This window comes from Acartia tonsa, chromosome 13 (assembly GCF_053477335.1).
Source record: "Acartia tonsa isolate MP-2025a chromosome 13, ASM5347733v1, whole genome shotgun sequence".
NCBI lineage: Eukaryota > Metazoa > Arthropoda > Copepoda > Calanoida > Acartiidae > Acartia > Acartia tonsa.
Window position 1 is genome coordinate 23,779,814 of NC_137272.1, and position 12,896 is coordinate 23,792,709.

A 12,896-nucleotide genomic window follows, 5' to 3' on the forward strand; every position below is an offset into this window, starting at 1 on the left:
TCGTCAGGGAGGTGATAACTAAAGATGTTAAAAATGGTTCCTACTGCTACTATGTCAGATGCGCGACATAAATAGTTAGAGTAGGAGGAATACCTTGGCCCAACACATGAGCGATAGAATACCATGCACAGTTAGGACTTCTCAGACAAAGGTCGTGCAATTTGAATCTTTGTAAATAGAGCAGATAATAAAATTGGATTATCATAAATTAATTCATAAATTATGAACAAAGCTAGTAAAAGTGGCTGACTCAGATTATGACGTCAAAAACCAATGAGAGGCCAGTATACACTGTAATTGACAAATAGTAAAATTTATAGTGGCCTCTCATTGGCTATTTTTTTGACGTCATAATCTGAGTCAGCCACTTTTACTAGCTTCATTATAAAGTCATTTCCAAATATTTTTCATATTTTTAGGTTCGTAGCATATTTTTAAGTATCCTCTTCCCTCACTGGCCGACTTATTGCCTTACTTATTCCATACACACCATTAGAGCATATGCTATTAGAGTCAAGCCATTAGAGTATATTAGTTAGATAACATCATTTAATGTTCTTTAATTGCCCAATTTTTAGATGCGTAGCTTCTCTTTCAGTATCCTTTTCCCTCATTGTGTCACACACCTACTTTAATGTTGTATAACATACTAAAGTATATTCTACTAGAGTGCCCTTAGAGTCCAAGCTATTAGAGTAAATTAGTGAAACGCCCACTTTTTTATTTAATTAGGGTTTTATTTTATTTATTTCAGATGGTAACATGATTGATTTATACTCCTTTATATTTTACAGGAATTACCAAGAAACAATTTGAAATTGATAGGACGATACCAACATGTCTAAATAACCAATATAAATTAAACGTCACGGACCAACACTACTTGTAGAAAAGCTTTGCTTTCAATAACAGATTTAATTTTAAATATATATTTTTTTTACTTCTTGTTGCATTTATACTAAATATTTTTGCTATAATTTATGTAAATTGTAAAAGAGGACATAGAATTAGTAATCATTACAAATAGGTGTTGTTAGATCATAAGAAAATAAAGAATATATATTAAATGCATTGTATTAAAAATAGCTTTCCGCGGATATTAAATGAAAAGTTAAAAGAATAAAACCAGGTTTGTTAGTCGACTGCTCTGGCTAAGAAAAATGGTATTAATTTTATTATTTTTTTAGTATTCGTGAAAAATCCTCTAAAATACAATGCTATGCACTATTTTTCAATGTGGCTAAGAACCGGTTCTAATCCATCAAATAAAAACCGGTTTCGAAGTCATTCTGGAAAAAAATAATAATGAGAACAAAATGTAATACAATTTCATTTCTTAAGGCTTTTTTCATTTTACTTCACTTTCATTTGACTGCACAGGTGGGTTTTTATAAAAAGAATGCCTCGTTAATGCAGAGGAGGAGCAGGAACAGGGAGGTGGGGGCAAGGGGAACTAATGAGTGGGCCATTTATTCTCAGCTTCTCTTCCCCAGTGCCGTGAACAAGGACAAGATCATCGCCTTCACGTCTCCATGTTACCAAAGATTTGAAAATATCTATACAAATTTAATATATTATTGCTACATTGCAGCAATAATTACAATCTAAAGCTTAATTTAGTAGTTTTATCAGAGAGAGCGAAAGAGAGGGGGGGGGGGCGGGACATTTTGTTCCCGCCAGGATGGAGATATTCAAATAAAACGTTCTGAACAAGGGAGATTGGCATGCAATGTATGGTCAAAACAAAGCAGAGAACAAAAGTTTCAGGTTAGATTTTGAAAAATCTAAATTTATTTTTATCGTGGACAGTCCTTTGAAAGCAACTACCAATGAAAATAGTAATGTTCAAACTTTTATTTTGGCTTTGTAAGTTTCAAAAATTATCACATCCACCTTCTAATATTGTATTTTAAATTATTTTCCATTGCTACATGCAAAACTAGTTAAATGTAATGTACTAACCTTTAACTTCGTCCTCCAACTTGGATAATTCTGGACCTGGCTCCATTAGAGTTGTCCAACAATCTCCAACTTTTAACTTTCCTTCCACCATCTTCACCAGAAAGCTCATACCATTACAAACAGTGGCACCCACCTCCCATGCATTATCTCCCTTCTTGGAAATATTGCAATAGAACCTACCCTGCCAGGAACCTTCCACCTGTTCTGCTGGCCTGGAGGAGGGATCCTGAATAGTAGGTAGATCCACCATTTTTATCTAGAATTTATGTTTATCACATCATATTATAGATAGCTTTCCACAGATATTAAATTGAAAAATTATAAGAATAAAACCAGTTTTGATAACCCCGACGGGTCCGACGGCTTAGGCTAATAAAACAGGTATTTATTCTATGATTTTTTCTAATAAGATGCTATACATTATTTTTCAATATGGCTTCGAACTGGTTCTAATCAAGCAAATATTAATTGGATTTGAAGCCATACTGGAAAAAATAATACTGAAAACAAAATGTAATATAATTTCATTTCTTAACCCTTACAGATAGGGGTAGGGGTCAAATTGACCCCCCACCCCTCTATTTTTTTCCATGGCATTTTTTTTGTAGGTAAGATATAGAGTTCACAAGGACTCTGGTAGGAAATTGACAACTTATTCATACGTACTGTACTAAATCAATCATTACTTGGACTAATTTAACTAAATTAGGTTTTTTTTAGGTTTTTGATATTTCATACAACCCCCTTAAGTTATTCATTACAGTAAAATACAATTTTAAAATTTATTTACTGTGTAAATATGCATAAATATGACGTTTTTACTGACAATTATGTTGATTTTTACTCAAAGCATATATCTTGTAGACAATAAAATGATTATAACTTTCGTTCTATTTAAGATAAATTGGTGAAATAAAAAGTACATTCAATTTTATTAAGCTGAAAAGTCACTTATTGATATTAAGAAATAATAAACCCCTTTGAGTGGGGGAGGGGGGGGGGGCGTTGAGTATCGAAATAAGAAACTAATGTAAATTTCTTTTCTACGGTGGGTTTTAATGATTCATATAGCAGCCAAACTGTTTTAGGCAATACCCATTTGTCTGTCTGTCCCTCTGTCTGTCTGTCCTTTTGTCTGTCTGTCCCACCACTTGTCTGTCTATCTGTCTAACTGCCTCTCTTTTGGATTTCAATGAAACATCTAGCATAGCCTAATTGTAATTTGTTAATGCCTCAAAGACTCTCTGTTACTATTTACCTGTCCCTCTGTCTGTCTGTCTGTCCCTCTGTCTGTCTGATCATTCACAGGTTCTCTATTGGATTTTATCTAATTAATTGTCTATTTTAGTAAAACTTTGATAATTCTTCTTGCCCGTCTGTCTGTCTATCTACTTAGTTTCTACCCTTGGTCTAACAGACTTATTCACTTAATTTATAAAAAATTAGATTTAACTAATAATATGGTGGTATTGTGGTAAGCCGAAGCGTTTCAGCTCACCGGTTGCGAGTTCGAATCCAACGAGCCCTAGCCTTGAAATATTCTACCAAAACAAACTAGCAGGATTTACTCATACAGAAATTATATATTTAACTGAATACATTTACAATGGGTGGTTACTATATATATACAAATAGATTATAACAATAGGTTAGGTTTGAAGGGGGTGTGGGAGACAAGGGCGTAGCCCACGGCGGTAGACAGTCTGTGGGGGTAGCTGTGGTAAAAGGGGAGGCACCATCTCCCGGTTGTATAGTTGCCTGAGGGGCGCGTGATTGCTGCGTGTCTGTGCCCCTCCCCTATTTAGCCAGTCCAGTTTGACCGCTGCGCAATGGGGTCATCTGCGGTCATGAGGTGAATGGTGATATAATGGGATTAGTGCAGAAGGCTTGACATGATAAGCCACTGCGTAGCAACTCTGTAAACTACCCGTCCGTCTGTTGCCGTATTACCACAACCTCCCCTTCAAGGGCTGCGGGGCTCCCGAGCCACCAGGCCTTGAACCTGGGGATACGGCAGCCTCTGTCTGCGAACGACAACATCTTCCTGGGGCACAGCTCGGTGCAGGACAGCTCTGGCTATACAGGCTCCGCGGGACACTCGCTGCTCGGTCTGGCTGTGGTTGGATATCAGCATTGTCAACTCCCGGTTGGCTTCCAGCCGCGGGTTGGCGACAGCCAGGCCCCGTCGTTGGAAGTTTGGCCTTGTTTGCAGGACCAGTTCTGTCTCGGCTGGTAACTGAACACGGAGGCCTAGGCTCACTCTAGAGGCTCCCAAGGGGGGAACAACGATGGAGGAAGGCGCGTAGAATTCCATGGGGGCGCCTGCCTGGTCCAGGTTGCTCGGCCTCTTAGCTCCCACCCGGATGGGGACGGCTGTCATCAGTAGGGGACACATCGCTTCAGCTTCACCCTCTGGGGCCGCCACTTCCATCTCAGTGGCCACTTCTCCTCCTGTAGGCTCGCTGCTGGCCGGCAGGGGCTCCATGTCAGCATCAGGGTTCCAGATTGCATCCCTAGGCGATTCTGGGGCTGGCGGCGGCAGCGGTGGTTCGTTGGGTTGGTGCTGCAGGTTCTCTTCTACCGGGTCACGATCCTGGCCGCTAGGCTGTGGGGCAGCGGCTGCCGGCTGGTACACTGGAAACTGGCCTGGGTCACTAGCTGGCAGCGCCGCAGCTCCGGCTGGCAGCTCAGTGGTGTCCTCGTCGCCGTCCAGGTCGCCTTGGATGTCTGTTGGAATCCAGGCGGGGGGCCAGATACCAGACCAGGTCTCCAACTTCGTACTTGGCCGTGCCTTCGTAGGCGGCCACGCTCCTTCGGATGGTTCCCTCCTCTCGCTGCTGGATTGCGTCGTACACGGCATGGTATCGTTGCAGGAGAGCTTGGACGTTGGCTGGGACTGAGGCATATTCAGTGTCTGGCAGCCGGAGTACCATGTCCACCGGAAGCTTGGCCTCTCTCCCAAAGTAGGCTAGGAAAGGGGTCACGCCCGTGGATCTGCAGGCCTTGGTATTGTAGGCGAAGGCGATGGCAGGCAAGTGTGGCTCCCAGTTGTTGTCGTCTCTGTCCAGGAACAGCCGCATGCCTGTGTTGAGCGTCCGATGGAACCTCTCCACCCGGTTGGACTGCGGGTTGTAGGGCGGTGGATGTGTCAGGCCAATCTCAAGCTTGGAGGCCAGTTCCTTGAATACCTGGCCAGTGAACTCCATCCCATTGTCGGAGTGGATCTTCAGGGGACATCCGAATGTGGCCAGTTGGCGGTGCAGTAGGGTTTCAGCCACCGTGAGAGTGCGCTTGTTGGGGATGGCGTAGAGGCTGACAAACCGGCTGAACCCATCCTGACAGGTGAGGATGTAGCGGTTTCCGGCTGGTGTCTCTGGCAGGGGCCCCACCAGGTCAATAAACAGGACTTGCTGTGGATACCCCTGGCGGGAGGGCACGTGTATTCCTAACTTCAGCCTCTCCTTGGTGACCTTCTGTACACACTCAGGGCAAGTCTGAACCATCAGGCGGACGTCACGGGACAGGTTGGGCCACCAGAAATGCATGGCGACGCAGGCAATAGTGGCGTCCATCCCAAAGTGCCCAGCCATAGGGGTCCCATGGGCCAGGAAAAACGCGTCCTGCTGGAGGGCCGAAGGCAGCAGGTATCTTGTCCTCTCCCCTGTCAGGGTCTGGTCGGTGGTGGTGAGGCAGCCATGCTCGTCGAGTCCCAGGGCTGCGAAACATCTGGCATACTGCTGCTCGTCCCGGTCCTTGCCTCGCAGCTCAGCCTTAGTTGGGGCCTTTCTGTCGGCCACCCACTGGCGGACACGGAGCAGGAGGGGATCCTGTGTCTGTGCTTCTAAGACTCGGGCCGGGTCCAGCCGTGCTGCGGAGGGTCTGCCAGCTGCGGGCTCCCCTAGCTGGCAAAGGGTGTGAAGGTATTCAGCCTGTTCTGCTAATTCTTCGGCGGTGGCTGTCGGCATATTATCGTCCTCCCGGCGGCTGAGGGCGTCAGCATTGGTATTCTGGGTGCCAGGACGATGGCAGACAGTGAAATCTAGGGCCGCTAGCTCCTCCTGCCAGCGGGCCACCATCCCTGTGGATGTGTTCAGCGACTTCATCTGTAGCAAGGCTGAGGAATCAGTGTTGATCTGGAAACTACGGTAGGACAAGATGCCGGGAAATTTCCGAATTCCATACATGATGGCGGCCATCTCTCCCTTCCAGGATGGGTAGCGAGTTTCGGGGTCGGTTGTCTTGCGCCTCTCCTTGCCGTCCTGGCATTGGCTGAGTATGGCAGAGATGGCGCGGCTGCTGAAGTCTGTGGTGAGCTGGAACACAGCTGGTAAGTCAAACCTGGGTGGCGCTCGGATGGGGGCTTGGCGAAACTTGTCCTTGAGCTGTACCAGCTGGGCTTCCATCTCAGCTGTCCAGGTCAGTGTCTTGGCCGTTTTCTGCCGATTCATCTCGTAGGTGAGGTCGGCATACTCGGGGATGAACAAGCGGTAGTAGCCAAAGAACCCCAGGAGCGCCAGCAGGTCCTTGGGGGTGATGGGGGCTGGCCAGTCAAGGATGCGGTCAATATAATCCTCTTGCATGGCTATCCCCTCACGGCTGAGGGTGTGGCCCAGGTAGTCTACTTTGGCTCGAAACAGCTTGGTCTTGGCTGGCTTGAGGCGGATTCCTCCCCTGCGGTGGGCTTCCAAGACTTCCCGGAGCCTAGCCAGGTGGGCCCAGGTGTCCTGGTGGAAGGTCAGGACGTCATCAAGATATGACTATAGGTTGGCCGTGCCTAATGGGTTCAGGACCCCTGCAATAAATCTGGAGTAGACAGATGGTGCTGTAGCTAGGCCAAAGGGCATCCTTTTCCATTGGTAAAAGCCTCTGGGGGTGGTGAAGGCGGTGCAGGGCCGGCTGTCCTCGGACACTCGGATGGTGTAGTACGCAGCCACCGCGTCTAAGGCACTGTAGACGCGATGTCCCCCAGCTTGTTCTACCAGCTGCTGGATCCTGGGCAAGGGGTAGCTGTCCAGCTCAAGACACTTGTTGAGGGCCCTGTAGTCGACGGCCCAGCGGGTGCTCCCGTCCTTCTTCTTGATGGGCACCAGGGGGCTGCTCCAGGCGGAGTCTGAAGGCTCTATGACTCCCTCTTGCAGCCAGGTGTCCAGTTGCTTCTCCAGCTCAGCCTCCTGCCGCGGGTTCAGATCCCTAAATCTCTGGCGGATCGGCTGGGTCCCTGGCTTGAGGCGCAGCTGTAACTCTACTACATCAGTGCAGCCGGGGTAGAGTTTGAGAAGACATCTCTGTACTCTGACAACATGGTCCAGACCTCCTTCTTGAGCAGGGGGTCCTTGCGCAGAAATTCGTTCTCCTCCATCTCAAGGGCTGCCCACAGCTGCTGCATATCTGGGGGCTCAACAGGCTCTTGGAACGAATGGATACGAGGGGGAGGCTTGTCAGAAACCTCCAGAATGTCGGGCTTTACCAGCTCCCCAGCCACGGGGAGGCCGGCGTTCAGCAGGAGAGGCATCTCCCCCTCATTGACCACCAGCACTCGGAACACGCTGGCGGAGCCAGGCCTGTGTGCATACAGGCCTTCTGGGATGACAAGATACTCCCCAAACCTCTGTTCTGGGGCAGATAGTTGGATGGCATCCTTGGTACAGTGTCCCACTAGCTCAACAGGGACAGCCATGACACCGCGGCCAGGCAAGACCACCCTCTTGGCTTACGGAGTTGGGGTGGTTGGCCATCGGTTGGGGTGACAGCGCTTAGCCGGTACGTGGCTGGCACGGAGTCAGCTTCAGCTCTGGGAGCCACCGGCCGCGACTTGACGGGCTCGGCGCCGGGAGGGGCTGAGGTGTCGGAGCCATGCGTGGCTCCGAGGGCGCCCGGCCACGATTTGATGGGCTCGGCGCTGGGAGAGGCCGGGGTGCCGGGGCCAGCCTTGGCTCCGTGGGCGTTCGGCCGCGACTTGACGGGCTCGGCGCCAGGAGAGGCCGAGGCATTGGAGCCATGCGTGGCTCCGGGGGCGTCTGGCCACGACTTGACGGGCACGGCGCCGGGAGAGGCTGGTTCCTGGGGGCTGAGCGTGGCTCCGAGTGCATCAGACCGCGACTTGACGGGCCTGGGCTTGGACTTGGCCGGTTGGGTTGCTGGGGGCCCCAGGTAGAGGGGGCCAGGTGGACACGGCTGGCCATTGATGAAGGTGTCGGCGGAGAAGATAGGCTCTGGAGGGCTGGAAATCTCGGGAAACGTCGTTGGCAGGTTCTCCAGAGGCACCTTGGGTACTGGGGGCAACCCCATGGCTAGCAGGTTGGTCCCCCTGTGGGCGTTCAGCGCAGCATCCACCCAGTGCGTGCCTTTCTCGACTACACGCGGCTGCTCTGGCAGTGGGCCTGGCAGAGGCCCCTCGTAACTCAACTCTCTCTCGGCTGTCTCCCGGTCTATGGGGACGCCACAGAGTGGGATAAACTCCCCACGCACCCACAAGCAGGGGGGTTGCATGTCGAAACAGAGCCTAGTTCCAAACTCCTTGAGAAAGTACCCTCCTAGGTTCAGAGGGTGTGAGAGATTCCGTACCACAGTCACGTGGTACAGATGGAGTATAAGAGTGTGTGAAACTGCCATATATAATTCATATAATTTTCCAATTACCTGAAGGGGTTGCCCTTCCTCATTAGCAGTCAGGATTTGGGTGTTGTCTGGAACCAACATGCGCTGCATGCCCATTGGCTCATTGCGTGTAACATGTCTAAGGGTAGGTTTTTATTGGTACTGACCTCAAAAATACTACTATACATAGTGGGGGTCCATCCATTTGGCAGCTGGGGCTGTTACACAGACTGTTAAAAACCTACCTAGAGACACGTCACAAGCCCTATCTACTCATTCTACTCTTGGCCGCTCCCAGCTGAGCTGCTGCCATGCTGCCAAATGAATTTTTTTGTGGTATTTTAAAAATTAATAAAATAAAATTAATGGTCTTCTTATCAATAAAGGGGGGTTTGGTGCTGGAAGGTGGGCAAAATTGATATATATTGAGCTAAAATTTTTAAACTACCTGGTCCAGTAGTTACTGCATCTAAAAGAAAAACAAAATTAAATTTTTTTTTAAGTTAGGTAAGAAAAACTGCAAAAATGGAATTTGACTTTGCAGATTTCTTGCTACACCTTCATATGTTATTATTGAGACTGCTCCATTTTTTTGGTAAATTTCAGGTTTATATTTACATACTAGAATTGAAATTTTGTAAAAATCTTTAAAATTGAGATCACACAAAAAAACCAAAAAAACATTCTTTTTGCAGATTTAAAAAACTTTGAAGTGCTCGTAAGGTCACAATTAATGCATCACAGAAAAAAATATTTAGCATGGGTCATTATTTTGCTTAAATCAACCACATTTTTACTGGGGGCAAAAAAAATTTCAAAATTTTTTCATGGTGGGATGATTTAATCTACAATATATACTTTTGGCTGTTGACAGCTGTTCTCAGCCATTTTTGGCAGTTTTCAGCTGTTATGACAGCGAAATCTAGAAATAAAAAAAGTGTTTTTAGTAATATGTCCTTGTCCATGACATAAAGTTATAATGTTAATTAAGAAAAGTTTAATTCCATGGAAATATTCAATTTTTATATCCTTATAAGCCATTACCCAGCTGCCACTATTTTTGGTAGTATTTTTCAGCTCAACACCCCTTAAAACCTATCCCTAATGGATGATTCCTACGTAATTATTGCTGGATTTGGCCTGAAAATAGCCCAAAAATGGCTAAACAGCTGAGCAAACAGCCCTTAGCCATTACTTTTCCAATTTTTTGTTCCATTTTGGGAAAAAAGATCTGCCAAGGATTACTCATGCCAAGTTTTGTAATGAAATTCGAATTCTAGGTGCCATTTGTGCATTGATTACATGATGGTTGCCTTAACTCCCCCCCCCCCTTAAGCTTAACTTATTGTTAAATTTTGAAAAACAGACCTACTAAGGACTAAACATGCCAATTTTCATAACAAAATTTGGATTAATTGATTATGGGATGGTTGCATTAACTCCCCCCCCCCCCTACATATGTATGAGAGTGTCCTCATGTCTCAATTTACTAATTAAAAGTTGTACAGTACAGTTGTACAGAATATTGCAAGATTTTTTAGTAAAGTCTGGTAATTAATTTACCTAAAAATAGATAGCATAGAATTATCTGAATCAGTGACTTGCTTAAATACACCCTCCTTAAACACCCCCAACCCCACTTTATTTTAAGGGGTGTAAATTTATTTCCTTTATACCCCCTTGGAATTTATAGAGGGGTGTATCTGAGGGTGTAGGCTCTTGTCAAGAGGGTGGACATGATTGGACACCTAGGGAGGTGTATCCATCCCCCTTTATTTTACAAGGGTGGTGTAAACAACCCCTATACCAACCTTTTGCACGCCTTTGATCTTAACTATACTTTTAGAGAACATAAAGTTGTAAATTCAGTAACTATTCTACAAAAATTATCTTCCTAAATTGATATATGATTTTCAGGGTAATCTCCGGTGAACTAAACATTAAAATTTTATGGAAAAAAAGATATCTTTGGAACATGCATGTCTTGAAATTATCCCCCCTTTGTACTCAATACGCATTTTTAATTCTAAGTGCGTCAATTTTGCGTTTAAAGATACCCTTAGTTTAAGCATTAATTTCTCCAAAAAATGATGAAAAAAGATAAATTTTTTTTGATAAAATGATAATAGTATATGTAAAATGAAATAACCAGCAAAAAAAATTACAAAATTACGTTAAATAGAACGAAAATTAGAGCGTTTTGTGTGCCTTATAAAATGCGTATTTCTCATGAAAATTGTAACGATTTAGTGTCTTGAGTAAAATATTTACAAACTTCCCGCTTTTATAAGTAGCTAGAGCCTTTGTGAGTTGTGACTTCATGACTTTTAAAGTTTAGTAGCTATACGTCGGCAAGAGTTGATCTTATAAGGATATCTGGTCTGTGACGGTCGTGGCGTCTGGTCAAAGTCGGTTAGGTGGCACCAAATTTAGAAAAAATTCTAAATAAATCTTAATTTCTTCATTATGACTTTTGTGTATAAGATAGAGAACTATTTTTTTTTTTTGGTAAATACTGGGATATCAATGAACATCTGAGAATAGTGGTGTTAATACCATTTGAACGCTTCCTGACCTATTTTATGTCCTGCTTTTAATATGGACTTATATCATGTATATCATGGCTTCAATTACAGCTAGAGACCTAAAAAATTTTGTAGTACATCCTTAAGCAATAATAAACTTCCGTGAGTAGTAAGGTCATAACTATTTGACCACTCCTTGACCGATTTTTGACCGATTTTCTATTTCCTACATGTAATTTTGCCATTTGTAAGCTGCCAGCCGCCGAATTTCAAAACATATATAGACCAACCAATTTTTTATGTAGTCTTTTATTGTGATCATAAAACGATTATAATATTAATTGGCGCCGCCAACCGCCGTTTTACCGCCGAAAATGGCGGTTTCCGTTATTTGCCGTTTTTCGGCAATGGTCACAAGAGACATTTTTTTATTAAAAAAAATAAAATTTCACAATAAAATTTGGTGATCCTAGCTTTAAAATTGGCCGCTCTACAGCTGTTTTAATATTTAGCGGCTGGCCGCTAAAAAGCGGTCTGACTGCTATGACTAGAAAGAGTAATTTTCTCTAAATATGCACATGAACCACCAGAAATTTACGTCTCTAACTGTAACAGGAGCCGCGATAAAGGGGGGGGGGTCAAATTAGCCCTCCCCCCCGCTGATCTATTAAGGTGGGAATTGGGGCCCGATCTGTAAGGGTTAAGGCTTTTATCATTTTACTTATAAAAAACACATAATGATTTATTTTTTTCAAAAGTGATTTCTAGGTGCATACAATCACAGTTTATTTTTTGTGGAGAAATGAGAAAAATTCTTAAAATGTAACACTTATAGTCCAAATAAATAGTTTAAGAATATTCTCCCCTTTTCATTGCAAAAATTTAAGGCAATAATTTTTGTAAACAAAACAATTTAAAAATGTGCAAATGCCGGGAAATTATTTGTTGATCCCATTGATATGACGAGTGACTGCAGAGGTGGGTTTTTATAAAAAGAATGCCGCGTTAATGCAGAGAAAGAAAAGTTAGGTGGGGGCAAGGGGAACGTATGGGTGTGCTATTTATTCTCCATTTTTAGTCTCAAAAATCCTCCTCAGGACTTGTCTTGACTGGTGCCAGCTTCTCCTCCCCAGTGCCGTGAACAAGCACAAGATCATCGCCTTCGTGTCTCCAGTTTACCAAAGATTTGAAAATATCTATACAATTATGGTACATTTCAGCTATAATAAACTAAAGCTTAATTTGGTATTTTTATCATAGAGGAAGAAAGACATCCTGTGCCCGCCAGGATAGAGATATACAAAAAAAACACGTTCTGAATAAGGGGGAGGGGAGCATGTTTTTGTTATGCAATGTATGGCAGCGTAAAGGTGTTCAGCGGTGTACAGCAGAGAGAGCGGCAATAAAAAGCATAACTTTTACCGGCCACAACTAAAGCAGTAAACATTAAATCGCATTACTCTCATTTTAAAATAGCTCTAAAATTGCAAACAGTCCTTTTAAAGCAGCTGCCAAGAAAAAATAGCAGAGTTGAAACTTTTATTTTGGTTCTGGTAGTTTCTAAAGTTAGCACATCCACCTCCCAATATTATATTTTGCATTATTTTACATTCCTACATGCTAGATATATAAACTAAATATAATGTACTAACCTTTAACTTCTTCCTCCAACTTGGCTAGTTCTTGGTCTGGTTCTGGTTCTCTAGCAGTGCTAAAAATTAAAAATTCTCTGGCTTGCAACTTTCCTGCAACCACCTCAACCAGAAAGCCCATATAATTATAACGAACACGGGCCCTTACAATCCAAGTATT

At 44.3% G+C, this 12,896-nt stretch overlaps 2 protein-coding genes across 2 annotated transcripts in view; both read right to left on the reverse strand.

The window, feature by feature from the left end:
- Positions 1–913: 913 nt before the first annotated feature.
- Positions 914–2,330, reverse strand: LOC145304260 (uncharacterized). Its single transcript, XM_080146109.1, has 2 exons — positions 1,963–2,330; positions 914–1,556 (listed from the first exon to the last, which is right to left on the reverse strand). Exons 1-2 carry the CDS (start codon positions 2,210–2,212, stop codon positions 1,408–1,410), a joined length of 399 nt encoding a protein of 132 aa, XP_080002235.1. The 5' UTR covers positions 2,213–2,330; the 3' UTR covers positions 914–1,407.
- A 9,310-nt stretch (positions 2,331–11,640) lies between these two features.
- LOC145304261 (uncharacterized) overlaps positions 11,641–12,896 on the reverse strand; it is a 1,395-nt gene continuing 139 nt past the window's right edge. Inside the window, exons 1-2 of the mRNA XM_080146110.1 lie at positions 12,737–12,896; positions 11,641–12,280 (exon numbers count right to left, since the gene is read on the reverse strand). The exon at positions 12,737–12,896 is cut by the window's right edge and continues 139 nt beyond it. Coding sequence (XP_080002236.1) covers positions 12,165–12,280; positions 12,737–12,896 — 276 coding nt within the window. The 3' untranslated portion in view covers positions 11,641–12,164. The remainder of the gene's footprint in view (positions 12,281–12,736) is intronic.

Bases quoted from the DNA above. Each gene is read 5' to 3' on its own strand.
- LOC145304260 (XM_080146109.1), bottom strand. From the start codon at position 2,212: ATGGTGGATCTACCTACTATTCAGGATCCCTCCTCCAGGCCAGCAGAA. The intron at 1,557-1,962 runs GTTAGTACATTA...AAATTTGTATAG, and splicing joins GTTGGAGGACGAAGTTAAAG to ATATTTTCAAATCTTTGGTA.